The sequence below is a fragment of the Lissotriton helveticus genome, chromosome 11 (assembly GCF_964261635.1).
Source record: "Lissotriton helveticus chromosome 11, aLisHel1.1, whole genome shotgun sequence".
NCBI classification, from domain to species: domain Eukaryota; kingdom Metazoa; phylum Chordata; class Amphibia; order Caudata; family Salamandridae; genus Lissotriton; species Lissotriton helveticus.
Window position 1 is genome coordinate 1,059,254,642 of NC_136072.1, and position 20,784 is coordinate 1,059,275,425.

The 20,784-nt window shown below is 48.8% G+C and overlaps 1 protein-coding gene across 6 annotated transcripts in view; it reads left to right on the forward strand.

Annotated features, from left to right (window-relative positions):
* CCDC62 (coiled-coil domain containing 62) overlaps positions 1 to 18,863 on the forward strand; it is a 167,584-nt gene extending 148,721 nt beyond the window's left edge. For 5 of the 6 annotated variants that reach the window (XM_078666175.1, XM_078666172.1, XM_078666171.1 and 2 more), the window contains one exon: positions 17,936 to 18,863. Coding sequence is in view for 1 of the 6 variants with exons in the window: in XM_078666176.1 (XP_078522302.1) it covers positions 17,936 to 18,001 (66 nt within the window). In the remaining 5 variants the exon portion in view is untranslated. Of the gene's footprint in view, positions 1 to 8,285; positions 8,412 to 17,935 lie in introns of those variants that run through there. The other variant, XM_078666173.1, reaches the window with a different exon arrangement.
* Positions 18,864 to 20,784: the final 1,921 nt, after the last annotated feature.

Genomic DNA, 20,784 nt, shown 5'->3' on the forward strand with positions numbered 1-20,784 from the left:
CACAAATCCCAGCATACATAAAACCAGATCTGGTGGGCAAGCGTTCTACATCGCTCCTAAAGTGTGGGACAACCTGCCACTACACAAAAGAGCCTCCTCTTCACTTCTTGATTTCCACAAGAAGCTGAAGTCTTGGATTTCAACAAGTCCCACTAGACCCTATGCCCTATGTGTGCCTAAACTCACACCTGCTCAGCACCAGGGTACCCTCCCGGGTGATAGTGTGCTATTCAAATCTGCATAGTATAACTGTTTGTAAGCGCATAGGGATCTAAATGGGTTATTTTGCCTACTTACGTGACTGACCACAGGGAATCTGTGATAGTGTTACTAGATGTTAGGAGAAATTGTGCAAATTGCTTAATTTTGTTTTAGAGGAGAAGGGCAATGGAAAATGTAAGACTGATGGCATCATAAAGTAGGACTGATATCATGGAGCATGGACAGAGTGGGTGAACACGGTAGAGGTTTAGCTGTAAAGGGTGGTAAATAACTTGACAGTTCGAGGCATGTGGGCTGCTGAATTCATATCTTGTGCATAGATCGCCGCCTAGTGTTGGGTCCGGATGATTGCACATTGTTGTCCTGGAAGAGTCTTCGAAGTATCACGAGATAGGTGGCTCCTCCCTCGGACTACAGTGCGCATGGGCATCCGCTCCATCCTCAGATTGTTTTTTTTCCGCCATTGGGTTCGGATGTACTTTTCTTTACTCAAGTTCGGAAACTTTCTAAAGGCCAAAAGGCCTTCGGGGTCGTCGGTATTGTCTTTCGATCGGTGCAGAGTTCTTGTTCGAGTTCTTTTCGAGCAGGACGTCGAGGAGAGCCGCGTGGCCTTTTCGACACCAGAGGCCCGATCGTCGATGGAACGGAGCCCATTCAAACGATGCCCCCTCTGTAACTCTAAGTACCCGCACATCGATGTACACCCGGTGTGCAACAAGTGCTTATCACCCGACCACAATGAGGACAACTGTCTAGCTTGTGCTCGATTCCGGTCAAAGAAGACGCTTAGGCTCCGACGTGCGGCGAGGCAAACGATGTTGAAGCCAGCGCCCGACCTGGTGAATATCTTCGGTGAAGAAGACGATGAGGTTGTCGAGGCTCAGGATCCAGGACAGCAATCGGATCCCGGTTCGGAGCATGACTCCACCTATTATGAAGACGTCGATGATGAAGGCGATAATGAAAACGACGTCGAGGTAAGGGACGACGTATCCCCCCCATCGGAGCTGTCGATGACGACTCAAGCGATGAACCAGGCCCAACTGTGGGTACGGAGCTCAGAACAGACACTGAAAGGCTTCCAAAGGCTCAGGTCGAGGCATCGCCGGAAGGCCTTAGCCAAGATCAAGAGGAACGTTCGATAGCCCCGCGTCTCGGCCCGGCTAAGAACATATCACACGAGCCATCGGTCGCACTACTGAAAGCGAAACCGAAAGCTATCGAGTCAAAACCGAAACTGCTGAAGACAGTCTTCGGATCGAAGAGTTCGAACATGTCAGATTCTACAAAGAAAGCAAGTGTCGACGACCCTACGAGGTCAAAAATGAAGGCCGTTGAACCAAAGATCGGTGCGCTGAAATCCATCATCAAAGTCAAGCAAGTCGAACCGACGAGGTCGACGGACAGCGACACTAACAAGGGATTCGAGTCTCGGAAGGTTCTTGGTCCGAAGCAACGAGTTGACAGCCCGAAACTCGTCAAAGCCCTCGAGCCGAAAACCAAAGGCGCCTCGAAGGAGCACGTCGAACCGAGGCAAAAGAGCGCGCCTCCGACGCCTCAAGCACCGAAGTCAACGCAGAGCCTGCGGCATACTGACGAAAGGGCTACGTCAGTTGGACCTCTATCGACGCCGGCCCGAAAAAGGTCAGTCTGTCTAAAGACTCGCAGCCACCGATAAAGTTTGGACTTCCCCCAACTGCACACCCTAAGGCGCTCGATCTGAAAACGGGGTCGAGACACCCAGGTCGGTGTCAACTGGAAAAAGAAGTCATCCCCCAGAGGAGGACGTTGTATACCATGAGCCCTCCTATGATGAACAGTCGAAGCTGTATATCGACTCCGAAACTGGCAAGACTTTCCATCTACCAAAGGAAGATCAGGTCGGAAACTCCTCTGGAATCATATAAAATTCCACTCAAAAGGAAAAGGGATTCTTCTACATCACCTGTCCTTTTTGAGACTGTAAGCTACCATGGTCAAGACACTTCTGCATACTCGCCCACACACACTAATGAGGATGTGGGGTATGACTATAGTGGACAATATGATTACCCTGCGGACACAGATCAAGATGACCAAACTCAGCCATGGGCAGACACTATTGACCCTGGTGAGTCACAGACTATTCCTGATACTCCTTCTTATCCTGTCAAAACTTCCCCGACAGAAGATACAGCTGCGTTTAACGCATTAATAGAAAGGGCAGCACTGAATCATGATGCATGCTGACCCAATTGAAGAGGACTTCTTGTTTGACACTTTCTCCGTTTCAGAGAAATCTGTTAAGACATTGCCAATGTTGAAAGGTGTTCTTAAACACGCAGGAGACATTTTCAAAGAAACCACAAGAGCAAGGGTTGTTAACCCCAGAATTGAAAGAAAGTACAGACCGGCGCCTGTGGACCCTACATACATTAAGGGACAGCTGCCATTGGACTCTTTAGTGGTATCAAATGCTCTTAAGTGTGCCAACTCACAAACTACTGGTGATGCTCCTCCTCCAGACAAAGAGTCTAAAATCTTAGAAGCATCTGGGAAAAGGGTAGCTGCTCAAGCAGCTAATATCTGGAGAATTTCAAATACACAGGCCCTATTAGCCAGATACGATAGGGCGCATTATGACACACTAGAGCAACTGCTACAGCATTTGCCTGATGCCTACAAAGAGGGAGCAGAAACACTTATACAAGAAGGGAAGCTAATATCCAACGCATCCATTAAATGTGCGCTTGACGCAGCAGACACCGCAGCCAGGGCCATCAACACAAGTGTCATGCTCAGGAGACATGCTTGGTTGTGCATCTCTGGCTTCAAACTTGAGAATCTGAAAGAGACACATTAGTATTAGATTCCTTACCTTAGAATATCCCCAGGCGTCAGACTGGATCCGGAAATTTTTGCGTAGCATTACCCTTGCGCGTCGGTAGGCGTAGTCTGCGGCTCCGCGTCCGTCGTGGGCGCCGTGATGACGTCGTCGGAGTACTTAGACGCCCCCTCCGCGTGCTGACGTCAGTTCTTCTTTTTTCCGCGCCAGCAAGCGCAGATCTGGAAAAAGCAGTAACCCTAGTCATTTTTGACTAACCTTTTTGATCACTTTTTGATCTTTTCTCGAGTCTTCGACTCCAACGGTGCCGTAGGGATGCCCGGCTTTAAGTACTGTGAGGATTGCGACCGTCTGATGTCGGTCACGGATCCTCACCGACGGTGTTTAACTTGTCTCGGCGTCGATCACGACGACAAGGCCTGCTCCGACTGCCGGGCCCTCTCTTCGAAAGCCAGGCGGGAGCGGTCCCGCAGGCGACTCGAACTCCGGCAGTGGGTCCCGCGCCGCGAGAGGTCTCGGTCCCATGGGAGGTCGAGGGACAGGTCGTGGGCTCGGAGCCTCCACAGCTCCGAGAGTAGGCCGCACTCCTCCGGGTCGAAGTCGTCGTCAGGTAAGCGGCACAAGAAGTCCAAGCGGCGTCATCGCTCTGCGGACTCCCCCCGACGCTCGCGCGATGCGGCCGGGGGTTCGGGTGACACCACTCACGCGGCTCCAACGGAGTCGCAGGCGCCGCGTCCAGCCCCATACCCTACGGTCCCTGGGCTTCACGCGCCGCAGGAGGAGATTGAGCGCTTCCTCATGGCCATGAGGAATCTCTCTCCTCCGACGGGCGCCGCGGCGCCTTCGGGCCCAGCGGACCCGTCTGGGAACCCTAGCGGGTTGGGGGGTTCGGCCCCGACGCCGTCGGGTGCTACGGCCCCGACGCCGCCGACGCCGAGGGGTTCAGTTGTTCCGCCGGCGCCTTCGGGCCCGGCACCGCGGGACGCCGCTGGACCTCCTTCGGGATCTGGTTCGTCGCCAGTGGACCTTACGACTTCCCCGGCGTCGGACCCTCAGGTGTCGCCTCCGGCGCCGTCCTCGGGCGGCGCCGGCCCCGGCCCCGGTCCTGCCTTCGTTCCTGTTCCGGTGTCGGGACGGCCCCGATGGGCGCCGCTCCAGACGTCGTTTGGAGAATTTAACTTCTATGAACAGGCCCCATTAGTTGAGGACCCTGAGTTTCAGGAGATGGGTGCTGAAGAGGACTGGGAGGGGTCTGAGGACCCTCTGACCAGAGAATGTCAGTCTCATGAGGACTGGACAGGAGACCTTGGGGAGGCCAGTGGCCTGGACACCTCTCCAGACACTGGTTTTGTCTCCCCTCCTACCGTGGCTACGGAGGAGGGGGCAACCTACAGTGTGGTGCTGATGAGGGCTGCCAAGGCCTTGGGCCTTGAGCTCCCCGTCGCGGCCGTGAGGACTAATCTCCTCACTGAGGTCCTTAAACCGCAGTCAAGCTCGGCCGAGCCTCTGCTGCCCTTTAATGAGGCCTTGACCGACGTTCTTCTGGGCACTTGGTCCAAGCCCGCTACGGGTTCGCCCGTAGATAGGAACGTGGCCAGACGCCACCGCCCAGCCCCGGGCGACCCATGTTTCCTGTCCACCCACCCTACCCCGAGAGCCTGGTCATCCAGGCCTCCAATTCCCAGACCGCGTTCCCGTCGGCCCCGCCGGACAGGGAATCCAAGAGGTATGATCAGTATGGGAAGAAGATCTTCTCATCCCTTAGTCTGGGCCTGCGGTCTTCCAACACCGCCTGCCTCTTGGGACGTTACACCCACTCTGTGTGGGATAAGGTCGCGGAGGTGCTGCCAGAGTGTCCGTTGGAGGTACGGGCCAAACTCGGCCAAGCCCTTGTGGAGGGCCGGGATGCAGCCAAATATTCCATCAGGTGTGGGCTGGATACCACCGACTCGCTAGGTAGAGCGATGACAACGACGGTGGCGGTCAGACGCCACGCCTGACTGAGGTCCGCCAACTTTTCGGCAGATGTCCAGAACACACTCATGGACATGCCGTTCGATGGCCGTCGCCTCTTTGGCGACAAAGCAGACCATGCGCTTGAGCGCTTTAAGGACTCCAGGGCTGCGGCCAAGTCCTTGGGCCTCTCGGGCCCGCGCCAGCAATCGGCTGCTTTTCACTCCTTTCGTGGCCACGGAAGGGGTGCGCCCACACGCGCCGCCAGCCACGCTCCGCAGGGCAATACCCAACGCGGTGGTGGCCGTGGGAACCGCCGTCCGGGCGGTCGGGGGCAACGGCGAGGTCAGTCCACACCTTCCCCCGCAGCATCCGCCTCAAAACCCTCCTAGTCCGTGCTTTCAGGCCCATGTGACGCCAGTGGGGGGCAGAGTTCGCCATCACCACCTCCACTGGCGCACTGTCACATCGGACAGGTGGGTGCTGCAAATCGTCTGAAGGGGCTACTCCCTCCCCTTCGAGGCGACTCCTCCAGCCATGCCACCGCAGAACCACCGTGTATCGGGGGATCATTTGCGACTTCTGCAGGAGGAAGTTACGGCCCTCTTGGCGAAGGGGGCCATCGAGTGCGTTCCTGGGCCAGAAGTAGGGTGTGGTTGCTACTCCCACTACTTTCTGGTACCCAAGAAGGGCAAAGGGGGCCTACGCCCTATCTTGGACCTAAGGAACGTCAACGGCTTCCTCCGGAAGGAGAAGTTCAAGATGCTGACACTGGCTCAGGTCCTAGCTGCCCTGGACCCAGGAGACTGGATGGTAGCGTTGGACTTGCAGGACGCTTACTTTCATATCCCCGTCCTGCCTGCCCACCGGCGCTACCTGCGGTTCATGGTTGGCCACGAGCACTTTCAGTTTACCGTGCTCCCCTTCGGCTTTACCAGCGCCCCACGGGTGTTCACAAAGGTGATGGCGGTGGTCGCAGCTCATCTGCGCAGGTTAGGGGTTTCAGTCTTCCCCTACCTCGACGACTGGTTGTTGAAGGCGGGCTCGCCCCAGACAGTTGTCAGCCACCTCCAGACTACGGCGGACCTCCTGCACCAGCTGGGGTTCTCCATCAATGTGCCGAAGTCACACCTGTGCCCCTCTCAGAAGCTCCTCTTCATCGGAGCGGTTCTGGACTCGGCGCGGTTTCGGGTTTATCCAACCGAACAGCGGGTCCGGGATATTCAGGCTCTGATTCCCATCTTTCAGTCGTTATCCCGGGTTTCGGTCAGGTTGACGCTGCGGCTTCTGGGGCTGATGGCCTCCTGCATCCTACTGGTGCATCACGCCAGGTGGTGGATGCGGGCTCTGCAGTGGGACCTGACGTTTCAGTGGGCCCAGCATCAGGGCAACCTATCCGACCACGTCCTGATCTCGGAGGGCACTGCGAGACGGCTGCAGTGGTGGCTTACGGACCGCGATTGGGTCAGCGGCAGATCCCTCTCCCTTCCCCAACCGGAGCACGTAGTTGTGACGGACGCGTCCCTCCAGGGCTGGGGAGGCCACATGGGAGAGGCGGAGATCAGAGGCCTCTGATCTCCGGCGGAGGCCCGGCTCCACATCAACCTGTTGGAGCTCCAGGCGATTCATCTGGCACTGAAGGCATTCCTCCCCTCTGTCCGGGGGAGTGTAGTGCAGGTGTTCACGGAGAACTTGCAATGTCATCAGTTCTGCGCGTTGGAATTTCCAAGGCGGCACTCGCTCGGAGACGCTTTTCGTCGCGAGTGGAGTTGCGGTCTGTTGTACGCCTTTCCGCCTATACCACTTCTGCCCAGTGTGCTGAAGAAGATCAAGCGCGACCGGGCCCAAGTCATCCTTGTGGCTCCGGACTGGGCGAGAAGGTACTGGTATCCAGAGCTACTCAGTCTGTCAGTCGATCCCCCGGTTCGTCTGCCTCTTCAGGAGGACCTTCTGTCGCAGCAGCAGGGGACAGTCCTCCACCCGAACCTGTCCAGTCTCCACCTCCATGCTTGGAGATTGAGCGGCGACAGTTATACGCCTGCAGGTGGAACAGATTTGTGGCATGGTGCACAGCAAAGGCTGTGGATCCCCTCAATGCCCCTCTTTCTGAGGTCCTTCTCTTCCTTCTTTCTCTTGCCCAGCAGGGCTCTGCTCTGGGCACTATCAAGGGCTACCTTTCTGCCCTTTCGGCCTTTTTCAGGCTGCCTGATCAACCTTCTTTATTCAAGTCCCCTATTGTAAATAGATTTCTTAAGGGCATCACACACACGTTTCCTCCTGTTCCGTTTGTGATGCCTCAGTGGGAGTTGAACCTGGTTCTTACGTTTCTGATGTGCGCTCCCTTTGAGCCACTTCACAACTGTCCTCTTCGCCTTCTGACTTTGAAGACTGCTTTCCTGGTTGCCATCACCTCTGCCAGGAGAGTGAGTGAGCTCCAGGCCCTTTCTTGTACTCCACCCTTCCTTTCTGTCCATCCGGACAAAGTGGTGCTGCGTACCAAACCTTCTTTCCTGCCCAAGGTTGTCACGGCCTTCCACATCAGGCAGTCTATCACCTTGCCAACCTTCTTTCCCGCCACCGCATCCCTCTAAAGAGGAAGAGCGGCTCCACCGTCTGGACCCAAAACGTGCGCTCTCATTCTACTTGGATCGCACACGCCAGTTCCGGGTGGATGACCAACTCTTTGTTGGTTACGTGGGAGCGAAGAAGGGGAAAGCGGTGCACAAGAGGACCATCTCCCGGTGGATCATCCTGTGTATCCAGGCCTGCTACTCCTTGGCTAGGAAGGAGCCCCCTGTTGGACTGCGGGCTCATTCTACCCGAGCGATGGCGGCTACCACTGCCCTGGGCAGGGGTGTGCCCTTACAAGACATCTGTCAGGCAGCTACGTGGGCATCGCTGCACACGTTTGCGAGACACTACTGCCTAGACAGCCAAGTCCAGAGGGATGGCTTCTTTGGCCGTTCCGTCCTCCAGGATTTTCTGGTGTGATTATTGGTTCGCAGACCCACCACCGGGGTTGGTATTGCTGGGGTATCTATTCTAAGGTAAGGAATCTAATACTAACGTGTCTCTTTCAGATGCACAAGTTACTACTTGTGTAACGATATATCTGTAAGAGACATTAGTTAGTATTAGATTCCTTACCGACCCACCCATCCTCCCCGTTCTGCGAACCAATATCTAGGGTTAGGGTTGTCCCCTTTCAGGGCCCTAGTTTCAATGGCACCAGTGTTGGTTTTTTAACATGGCTCTGCGTTTCTGGCGCGAAAAAGCTGTGTCTAAGAACTGACGTCAGCACGCGGAGGCGGCGTCTAAGTACTCCGACGACGTCATCACGGCGCCCATGACGCCGACGACTGACGCGGAGCCGCAGACGACACCTACCGACGCGCAAGGGTACTGCTACGCAAAAATTTGCAGATCCAGTCTGACGCCTGGGGATATTCTAAGGTAAGGAATCTAATACTAACTAATGTCTCTTACAGATATAGCGTTACACAAGTAATAACTTGTGCTTCAAACCACATTATTAAATCAGCCTGTGAACCCTGATTTTTTATTTGGTCCTGATGTGGACACAATCTTAGAGAATATTAAAAAGCACACAGAGACAGCCAAATCTATGGGTGCCTTGCAGTCACAACAATTCAGAGGCGGCTCCTTTCGTCACTCCGGTAACAGAGGAGCTACAAGAGGCCAGGCATCCCAGCAGACTCCATACAGTAAAGGGAGCACGCAAACCACCTATAATAGGAACAATAGAGGTGGATACCGTGGCAACAGCAACAAGGCCAGAGGACGAGGGAATAACAACACCAGATCCTCCGCCAATACTAAACAGTGACGCCTTGCCACTGCCCCAGACCATGTAACACCGGTCGGGGGACGATTACAACAGTTCCTGCCAGTCTGGGAGAGCATTACCACAGACAGGTGGGTGAGACAACTTATTCAGTACAGCTATTGTCTAGAGCTCACGTCCACTCCACCCAACATACCCCCAAGACACCGTCCTATGTCCGCAGAGCACATAGACTTATTGCAGCAGGAAGTCATCAACATGCTGCAAAAAGGGGCCATAGAACTCGTCCCTATACAGCAACAGGGTACTGGGGTGTACTAGCTGTACTTCTTAACCCCAAAAAGGACGGGTCTCTCAGGCCAATACTAGACCTCAGGCCCCTAAACAAATACATCTTGTCAGAACACTTTCACATGCTCACTTTACAGTAGGTTCTACCATTACTCAGTCAGGGAGACTTCCTCGCAACATTAGACCTAAAGGATGCGTATTTCCACATACCAATACATCCAGCACACAGGAAGTATCTCAGGTTTTCCATACAAAATCAGCACTACCAGTTCAAGGTACTGCCTTTCGGGGTGACGACTGCCCCAAGGTGTTTACCAAGTGCCTAGCGACAGTAGCGGCGCACCTGCGGAGGAACCATATTCACGTCTACCCCTATCCGGACGACTGGCTTATCCAAGCAAAGTCGGCCCAGCAATGTGCCGACCACATGTCCCGCACTATTCACCTCTTGCACAGCCTCGGATTCTCATTAAACTACACAAAGTCTCATCTCCAACCCGCCCACGTACAACAGTACCTGGGAGCAACAATAGACACTCTGGCAGCAAAGGCTCAGCCAAACTCAGCGAGAATCAACAGCATTCAATCGCTGATCCAGGGATTCAGACCCCAACACTCCCTCCCAGCACGGGTATTTATGCAGTTGATAAGTATGATGGCCTCCTGCATCTTCATAGTCCCCCACGCCAGACTGCACATGCGTCCGCTTCAGGAGTGCTTAGCACAGCAGTGGTACCAGGTTCATGGACAATTGAAAGACCTAGTGTTGGTGACCGGTCACGCATACAACTCTCTGCATTGGTGGAATCCACAAAGCCTTTGCAAGGGTCGACCGTTCCAAGAGCCTGTACCACAAATAGTGCTCACGACGGACGCGTCTCTCCTGGGATGGGGAGCGCATGTCCTCCATTACACAGTCCAGGGGCTGTGGACAACCCAACAGAAGAAGATGCACATCAACCTGCTGGAACTGATGGCAATCTTCATAGCAATGAAGGCGTTCAAGGTACATTTTTGCAACAAAGTCGTGTTGATCCGGACGGACAACATGACTGCCATGTACTACATACAGAAGCAGGGAGGGACACACTCTCCACAGTTGTCACATCTGGCGCAAAGCATGTGGAAGTGGGCCATTCAGAGGAACATCTTCCTCATGGCAGAACACCTCCCAGGCAAAAACAACCAGATGGCGGATCTGCTCAGCAGACACAGCCACCAGATGCACGAGTGGGAGATGCATCCCTCAGTGCTGCACCCGTACTTCCAGCAGTGGGGTCACCCAGAGATAGACCTGTTCGCCACAAGGTGTAACGACCTGCTTCTCTGTATGTTTTGGTGCTTCTGTCAGTCACCAGGTCATTACTTACCACATCCTTTCTCAGGTTACAGAAAGACACCACATTTCACAATACTTACCCAAGAAAGGAATAAACACTGACCACATATAAGACCATTGCTGAGGAGCTCGCAAATAACAAGTCACAACACCTCCCAATCCAAGAGGGTACGCAGAAATTCACAACACCTCCTAATCTAAGAGGGTACACAGCACATGCTCCTCCTAGCAATGTAATTTAGACATCCCTGATGGGAGCCGATTTCCCTCCCGTATCAACAATTACCCATTAGAGGGGAATCGCCCATCCCTCTGTAAGTACTTGGTAAAAAAAAAAGGGACCCGACCTTCCCTCACAAGGAATGCAAACAAATGATATGCTCTAGGGTTTCTTTATTACATGATAATAGGATGTCGAAAGAAAGAACTAAATATCACAGTGAACATTTATAGCAATCACCAACACATACATATACATAGAGCCTGAAAATAAAAGCATAGTTAGATAAAGTTAGATATACATCGAACACCTCACCATAATCTTAGGCGTCTTGCCATCTGAAGAAGGGTCCGTCTCTCTTTCCCTCACTGGTTGGTTCCGGACTCTCTGTTGCACAAACACGTCTGCACGTCTGCACCGTGATGTATCATCAGACCGCCAAAACACGAGACCAGCATCTCAGCATCTCTTCAGCATCTCTGCATCTCAGAAAACTCTCCCTCTCTGACCCCCTTTCACTAATATAGAATGCAGCTCTCCATCGAAGTTTCTAGCTAACTCCGCCCACAGTTCTCACTGGATTTCTGTACCACCTCGTACCAAGAGCACAACAAGCAGCTGGCCAAGCGTTTTGCTCTGACTCGGCACGAAGAGAGCACATTCCACCCGATAAGAACCCAGTCCTGTCTGGTTCACTACTGGTGGACAACACATGTAATCTAAAATATAACCTCTCACCCAAAGAGGCTCAGAAGATGGCTGCAGTTTAGAATATGGAGTTGCTCAAGCATAGGCCTCTACTACTTGGAAAGCAGAATGATATTATACCACGTCAAAGCCAAAAGGCTAAAGTCATAATTCACCTAACTCAAATAACACTATGCACATTATCCACTATGGAGCACCTGTGTGCACCATCACCAACAACACTGCACCTTGACATCCCCTACCTTCTATTCTTTGGCAAGATTATTCTAATGCAAAACCATCCTACATTAAGGCTAAAGTAACATAGCACACTAAAGTCAGTTCACAATGGTGGTGATCGAGGGTCATCACAGATCATCAGACCACTAAAGTGGCTCATGCATTACACAAGGGAAAACGCAAAATGCCAAAGCTTCGCCACCAGGTTTCCACATCTGCAGTCTCAGGGCAATGCGATATGGATGAACTGGTCAGGCAGATTTGCGTACGCTTTTCCACCAGCCCCGCTCATGCCGCTAGTGGCACGCAAACTGCGACAACACTCGATGACACTCATCCTTGTTGCTCCAACGTGGGCAAGGCAACCATGGTACACCACGTTCCTAGAACTTTCCGTGGTGCCTCATCAAAGGCTGAGATTAACACCCAGTCTTTTAACATAGAGCCATGGCAACATTCAGCACCCAGATCCGCAACAGTTAAACCTTGCGATCTGGCTCCTGAAGTCATAGAGTTTGGTTACCTGAACTTGCCTCCTGACTGTATGAATATTATCAAAGAGGCAAGAAGACCTACTACCAGGGCATGCTATGCGGCAAAGCGGAAACGATTTGTCATCTATTGCACCAATAATGACAAATCCGCTAGACGCATCTACTCAAAACATCATATGTTACCTGTTGCATTTGCGCAGATGCAATCTGGCTTACAGTTCCATACGTATACATTTAGCTGCTGTGGCAGCTTATCTTCAAAACAGGCAGCACCTTTCCCTCTTCAGAGTGCCTGCTATTAAAGCTTTCATGGAGGGACTCAAACGAGTAATTCCTCCTAGACACCCACCTTCACCTGTCTGGAACTTGAACGTAGTTCTCACCAGACTAATGGGACCCCCTTTTGAACCTCTACACTCGTGTGATACAGTTCCTAACGTGGAAAGTGGCTTTTCTAGTGGCGATTACATCCCTTAAAAGAGTTAGTGAGCTGCAAGCTCTAACTATTCAGGAGCCATTCATACAAATTCACGCAAATAGGGTTGTGCTACGAACAAACCCTAAATTTATGCCAAAGGTGGTATCCCAGTTTCACATCAATCAAGCTATAGAACTGCCAGTGTTCTTCCCAAATCCAGATTCAGTGGCAGAAAGAGCTCTACATACCTTAGACGTTAAAAGAGCTCTCCTGTACTATATCGACAGGACAAAACTTTTCAGAAAAACTAAGCAACTGTTTGTTGCCTTTTCACCACAGCACAAAGGCAACCCCATTTCCAAATCAGGTATAGCCAGATGGATTGTTAAGTGCATACAAATTTGTTATCAGAAAGCTAAACGCACATTAACAGTACCCCCAAGAGCGCATTCAACACGCAAATTAGGGGCATCCATGGCTTTCCTAGGAAACATTCCTCTAGAAGACATATGTAGAGCAGCCACATGGACTACCATACATACATTTACCAAACACTACTGCGTAGATGTACACCCCAAACAGCAAGCGGCTGTAGGACAGGCTGTTCTCAAGACTCTTTTTCAGACTGCTGCAGCTGGCACGGGCAACCACCGCTAAAAGGGAGACTGCTATACATTCTATACACAAGATATGAATTCAGCTGCCCACATGCCTCGAACGGAATATGCTACTTACCAGTATGCATCTGTTCTTGGCATGTAGGGCTGCTGATATTCATATCGCCCTCCCTCCTCCCCGGTGCCTGTCGCAGCTGTAGGACTCAGAATTAATCTCTAGCATGGACATCACTTACTGTATCATACTCTATCCCTGCCACAATGGCGAAAAACAATCTGAGGATGGAGAGGATGCCCATGCACACTGTAGTCCGAGGGAGGAGCCACCTATGTAGTGATACTTCGAAGACTCTTCCAGGACAACAATGTGCAATCATCCGGACCCAACACTAGGCGGCGATCTATGCACAAGATATGAATATCAGCAGCCCTACATGCCAAGAACAGATGCATACTGGTAAGTAGCATATTCCATAGGCAGTTTGTCAGAGGGCTTATTTGTATAATAAACCGCACAGAATGCTTTTAAATGTATAATTCTCACTACTTGTTTGAAAAGGTCAATCAAACACTGTTTCCCAGTGATGGAATCTTCCCAGGTTCAGAACCTTCAAATAATCACCTTCCACCAGACTGGACAATGGAACCTCTCGTGATATCAGGGGCCATTGGAGAAAGGCGGGTCAACATTGTATTTTGGCTCCGCAGTCTAAGGTGGCGCAGCTTCCAGCACCATGGCTGATACCAGGCCCAGAATGGACCCATCTCTAAATGTGCCATGTGAGGTCCCTATTCTGCCTGTGCCACATAGGCAGAAGATTCCATATCTCTTGGGGCAATGCCTATGTTGGCCACCATCTGTCCCATTCTTTTTCTTAAACTTGACTGTTATTTTTTACTCTGAGACTCTTGTCATTGTCGTCTGATACGATTTCCTCCATCTATGGAGAGTTGTCTCATAGTTCAGAGTAAGATTCAGTTTCTCAGATCGAATCGGACTACTAAGTGAAGAAGGTCTGTAGCATTGGCCTTATTCCTCAAGCCATGCTACACAATAAGGTCTTTCCACATGTGCTGTTAGTTCCATTTGGCACAGATATTAGGGAATTGAAACAACAGGTTTGAGATTTTTAGGCATATGCTTCTATCGTGAGATTGGCGGACCACAGTTTAGAGCACCATGCAAAGTTTCCTAGTTGAGAACCTTAACAACAAGAGACTTTGATAGCAGATGCCCCCTGAAGGTTTGAGGAGAGATAACAGGAGCTTTCTATTCAGGACCTTTAGTCCTCAAGGAGTCACTAGGTCAAGATGTTGAAGTTTGGGGGACATCGCTGTAAGCAAAATGAAATCGATACAGAGAACTGCAGCTCACGTCTCTACCTCTGACATTCCTTAAAAATGTTAATAAATGTTGACCATGCTTTTGAAGTGTATGGAATGCAAAACAGAAAAAAGTCAAAAGACCTCAAAAAGCATGTCAGCTCCATGAAATCACCCCATGGGTGTATAGCTGAGGCTAGAGCCAGAAGTGAGAGACTCCCTTGAGAACCCATGCAGAGGCGTTAAGAGTCAGTGAGTGATAGACAGTGGTAAGCACCTCTTCACAACCATACCACCCTCATGGCATCCACCTGGAGTCAGATAGTTGCATCGGAGAGGCAAACACGGGATTTGAGCCCTATCCTGATGGAGGGCAGCTGTGTGATCATAATGGGGTCATCTGGGAGAGAGGTGAAGAATAGCCAGGGGCACATCTACTAAGACCCAAGGAAACATAGGACAGTTTAATTGACACAAAGGCCTCCTCTTAGTCGCCTGCCCAACTGTGCTGAAGAGGCTGGCCTTAGTGGCTGGAGGCCTCACACACACACACAAGGACCCGGGGATTGGGTGGAAGCCTGATCCGAGGGTTAATGAATGGGAAGTGCCAGGAGTAAGCATCGACCTTAAACCTGAGAGAACATTGGAGTGCCCTGGTCACAGCTAGTGAGTGTGCAGAAGCCCTCTGAAGAACTCTTTATCATATTTTGAGACAGTCTGTTTCACCCCAAAATACATCACTAACTCTGCATGTGCACCGCCTGCCATAGAGCGATTTCTAGTTGTGATTGCTTCGATGGGATATAATAGCATTCTGCAGTCTCAGTGAATGTACCTTCCCATAGTATGACAGATGTGATGGAATCCAGAAGATTAGTAGGGAATTTCTAGTTACCATGGGGTGCTTCTAGTTCTTGCAGACGTTGGCCTCTGGAAATTTGTCTCTACACACTTTACTGGAAAGAAGTATGTGCTGAATTCACCCTACCTATTTAATTTAATACAAACAATAGCGGAACATTGATGCTGAAAAAACAACCCCAATGTCTATAAAGGATGAATTTACATTGCTATTTATCATCACCTCCCCTTTTAACCCTAGTATTCAAAATTTCTAATCCCTCATCCACCGCTCTGGGGATACAAATATGTATCCAAAATGTGCCCCTCAAATTTCCTTATGTAGCTTATCTATCAAAGACCCTTCGGGCTTCCCCCACTGATTTTCTCAGAGGGGTAAATTACATTTTATCACTACCGGAGTGTCCATAAGGCGTATTGTGTATATTTTGCCTAAAGTCTTTTCACTCATATAGCCTGTTTAGTAGCCTGAACATTAAACCATCGAACAGACATATATCTGAGAATGTCATTCAATGAAGACTACCACCAATTTATGTAGCCTGCAAATTATGGCATAATAAAAAAAATGTTATAGTCTTTGTAAAGACTCAATTTGTTATATTCCTGACCCCGTATTAGTTAACTAACTTCATTACTTAACTTGCAGCAAATGTCTTGCACATTCGTCCGAAAATACCACTCCAGTAACTTTAAAATTCTTCAAAAATATACACAACTAGTACCATCCACATAAATATCCCCCGTACTCCAGATATTCATTTCACAAAGGGGCAGCTGAGAAAAATGGTCAAGTAGCCATGCTCTAACCAGTATTCAGAAGCAATATGACCACATCAGTGCTCCTTATGTATGAAACAGGAACTATCATAGTGGCAGAGAGCTGGGGTTCTCAGTGACAGCCATTGTCTAAGCAGTGCAAGGTAAGGCAAGAGGAAACCCAGCATGAACACCTTCATTCCAGTTCAAAAACTGTCCTGGATGAGAAACGTGCTCGGTGCGCGGCTCTTAGACTGCCGTACCATTAATGGCTGCCTATGGGGTTAGGCACCAGCAAGGTTTCCTCCTTGTTAGAGAAATCCTTGATATTGCAGCAGCAGGCTACCTAAAAAGAGAAGAGCAGTTAGACTTTTCGTGGACAGAAAGAAGGCCCTACATGCCCCACGCATCCTTACCAACTGTAGGTCTTGGGCACAAAGAATGTACTTTGCTCGTTTTTTCTTCAGGACTACTCCTACGCTGTTCGTGTATAACAGGCGTGCACATATACGGTGCGAGTTCTTTGTGATGATAAAGGTAGTATGCAGGTCATTACGCCGTCGATGTAGAATGTAGTAGATTCATAAGGCTACACTGTTGATGCTGGGGGATATGGGCTGCGGACTCTCATGAAAGGCTCATGAAAGTCTTGTGATATGAGCAGGCTAGAAACCATACATTGTCTGCTGTGTGATAACTAGCTGAATCTGAATGTGGCTGAGACATTGCGAAATCTGCAGGAAAAGCAGCAATAAAATAGGGCTGCATTATTCCCTCTAAAAGATCAATGTTGATTTGCTAAAGTACCACAAAGTTTCTGAAGTAAGATGTACCTCTAACCCAGTGGTCCACTGTCAGTGGATGGGTGGTTTCCTTTATGGGGGTGGCCTGCCCATCATGGGCAGAAAAGAGGGTCTTCTTCTAGATTCTTGCTAGCATAGACAGCGCGAGCAGGTTGGGAAGGCAGATGAATGTCTTTCTCCAAGTTGAAGGCAGTTCCATGGTTAGCAATCCACAGAAAGCAATCTGTTAGCAACATGAGTTTCTAATTGCCTACAGAAGGAGAGTGATGCCTTTAGAACACTCTGAACACACGTTCCTGAACAGAGGCACACTTAATGCCCTCCAATTCCAAGAATGAATGTCAAGAGAAACCGACAATCTACCTTAATCTGAATTCTTCACAGTCCAGAATATCAATTAGCAAAATTACCCAGCTAGGATATTACCAGGTGGGCAGCAGGGTTTTTCAAATATGTAGGGTGACTGGAGCCCAACTTGAGCTCAGGTGGAGGGTCCTCAGCCTGTCTGATGCTTAAGAGTTGGAGACCTGTGTACATGTGTTGATCAGCTATGCCCTTTAAACTACCAGGGCCACAGTGAAGGTCTAGCATCCTCGCTAGTGGCCAGATTGAGCAAGATCTCTGCCCCCTTGCCTGGCTGGGGCTGTCTGTCTTCTGTTGCTCAGCAGTCACCAGCAGATCCTCAGCAACCCTGTGGCCTTTCCATGGCATGGGAAGAGACTACAGGAGGAAAGAGGGCTGAACACTTCTGCTGCCTCCAAGATTTGCAACACATCAAAGCAGGAAGTAGTGCTGGAAAGGGTCAGGAACAGATGAACTTCCAGCAAGACATCAACAACCCCTTGCTTGAGGGTAACGCTACCTGTCTACTGACATGTGCAGCAGTCTCAGTTAAATGAGGGCAAATAACTACTGTTGTTGTCGTGCCCTGTAGTTACAATTTGCTGTGTTACCATATCAGTTGGAGTTGTCACTGATGTGAATGATTTATTTGCATGGTATTTTAATTGTAACACACTGCTATTATCCAATGAAATTTAGACAGACCTATTTATTGTATGCATCTCTTCTACTTGCAGGGCATTGGTTTGATTCTGGATGGAGAGGGCCAGTGCCTGAATTCTCAAGACGACAACTATATGTAAAAAGTCTAGAATGCGATTTTGGCTACTGGATGAACTAGGATTTACATACAAGCCCTCTTATTTTAAGCTATAAAAGTGCCAAATGGACATTTATTAATCCAGGACTTTGTCTTTGAAGTACATTTGTAAAGAACATCGGTTCAGGTGTAATGTATGCATGCTATCGTATGATCTGATGTTTTATAAATTAAGGCCTTCAATTATTTTTTTAACATAGCTAATGAAAATATTATTCACTGACAATGTATTTTTTACTTTTATCACGTTGTCATATTCGTATTGCTTTAGATCTTAAATTTTTATATGTATATCACTACAAATTGTATAATGCCTCAACATATCATGGATTGAGCACTGCGGTTTCTATATCGAATGTTCGAGGGAGCAATGTTATAGAAAGGCTGACTAAAACTACTTCATGGAGCGTACTATCAAATACCAGTATTTTGAATAGGCAATGTTTTAAAATGGCAGGTTTGTGTCATTATTTTACAATGTATTTTTATCTAAAGAAAATTGAAATATTTTAAAATATATGTATTTATCCATAGCAGTAAACGGAAAAACATGTTTTATATAAGTGTAATTCTCTGTCCTTGTTTTCTATACACTCATACTCCTTTAGCAGATGTGGTCCAAAACCACAGGCATGTAGCTGAAGTCTGAGCTCTGTCTCTTGTGCTATTAAATGCAGCAGAGTGCTTTAGGAACTGGCGGGTTCTACTCTGCTCCAGGCTCAACTGTACATCACCAGCCATCTCCAGTGCTAGGATTTCAGAACTGGAACACAAGTCAGTGTTGGAGAATGTCAAAAGCCACCAGGACACACATTATAGCAGGCCATGGACTTGTGGTCAGTCATGCCAGTTTAAAATCTCTGTAATATAATGGTGATTATCGTAGCTTTAGTGAAAGAAAAGTCTTGATTTTATTAAAGGCACGGAGGGGAGTATTATTCATTCTTTTCTTGCCTTTTATTTGATAACAGCCAAGTAGAAACAATAGTACCCATGAATCAATGTGAAAAGAACTACAATAAACATCACAATGACCGTATCCAATCAGAGAACAGTACACACTATAACTTTGTTGACTGGTAGCAACAAGCCCTCTTTTCTTCCGTAGCAGTTAAAGAACTTATAAACAAAGAGATATCGAATACATCTTTTTTACGGTAAAAACCTTTGTGACTGGATTGATCATCTCACGAGTAGTTCCATTTCGAAAATTGTCTTCAAGCCAGTTGGTTAGCAGAAACTGTAGGCTCTATTTAAGCAAAAGGGAAGGCTGAAGATAATTTATGTGATGGGGTAATACTAGCCTCCATGTATGTAATAAAATCAAGATTTCTTCACTAAAGGTAAGAATATCTCCATTTTATTGCAAGACCCAAGGACCCTATTATGCTCATTCAAAGCATAGCAATGACAGAATTTGCAACAAAAGGACTGGGGTTGGAATAGAAAGTAGATGCTGTGGGCCAGTCAGCTGATTTCAGAATGTCACCCAAACCTACCGCAGGACAAAAAGCTTTGGACGCCATAGGTCCTCTTGTGGATTGGCCCCCAAAATCAAAGTGTCAATACCAGCCAAATTCATAACCCACTTGACCCATCGAGCCAAGGTTGAAATAGAAGATGGTTTATGAGGGGGAATAAAGGAAATCAGGAGTTGGAAGGAGAACAGCATTCTCTCGAATAGTTTGTTTTAGCCATATATTCTTGAAAACATTTCCCTATAAGTAATTGTGGTTAAAGAGGAAAATAGGGATAGAAAACCGGCATTGGATAAGTCTTTGCCCTTCTGTGGATTGGAAAGCATGCACCGGATGCAGTATACGGAACAGAAGTACCATCTAAAGCTTTAACATCAGAGAGACGTTTTAAAGAAACCCGACAAAAGAGGACCGTTAATTTCGCAGATAAATACTTTAGCGACAGGGTGGAGTTTTCAGACCAACTGAGAAATTCAGAATAATATTCATGTCTCCCATAGGACCATACTTTTATAAAGGAGATTTAGTAAATCTTACTCCCTTTTAAAGGCGACCCACCAAAGGATGTTCTCCCACCGGTTTACAGTCCACTCTTGTATGTGCTGCTGAAATAGCTGACCTAGTAGTGTTGATAGTTCTGTAAGCTTTCTCTTGGGAAGCCATGGATGCCAAACAATTAACAAAATGAGATCTACTGAAATGGAATCTGCACACCTGTCCAGACACCAGCTATTTCAGACCATCCGGATGGATTTGTATGATTCGGTTGTGCCAGGACCATTGGCTTGGCGAATTCATTTGGCAGCTTCTTCCAAAATTCCTGGGGTTTTCCATCCTGACCCAAAACCATCCATGCTACTAGAATGAGAGATTTGTTGAGATCAAGTTTATTGCACTAACCTTGAGGATTCAATAGTAAGTTGGGAAAGATTGGGATTGATTACCGGAGATGGAATAGTTTGTTCTAGAGCTGTAGGTAACTAGGGTTGTGATCCCCTCCAGAAATGGCTTATTAGCAGTGAAGTTACTTTCTGACATCGTAAAAAATCATTATAAACGGAGGAAATGCATAATTCAGTTTAAGCGACCAGTCTTGAAGGAAAGCATCGGTTGCTTTGGCCTGTGGGTCTGGTCTCCAACTGTAGTAGCAAGGGAGTTAAACGCTGAGACGGTGTGCAAAGAGGTTTATTGAAAAGGGACCACATTTGGAAAAAAGCTTTTTGAATATTGAAGGATGAAGATATCCGTCACTTGTGTCTCTGAGAAATCTTGATTCAGAAAAGGGGGT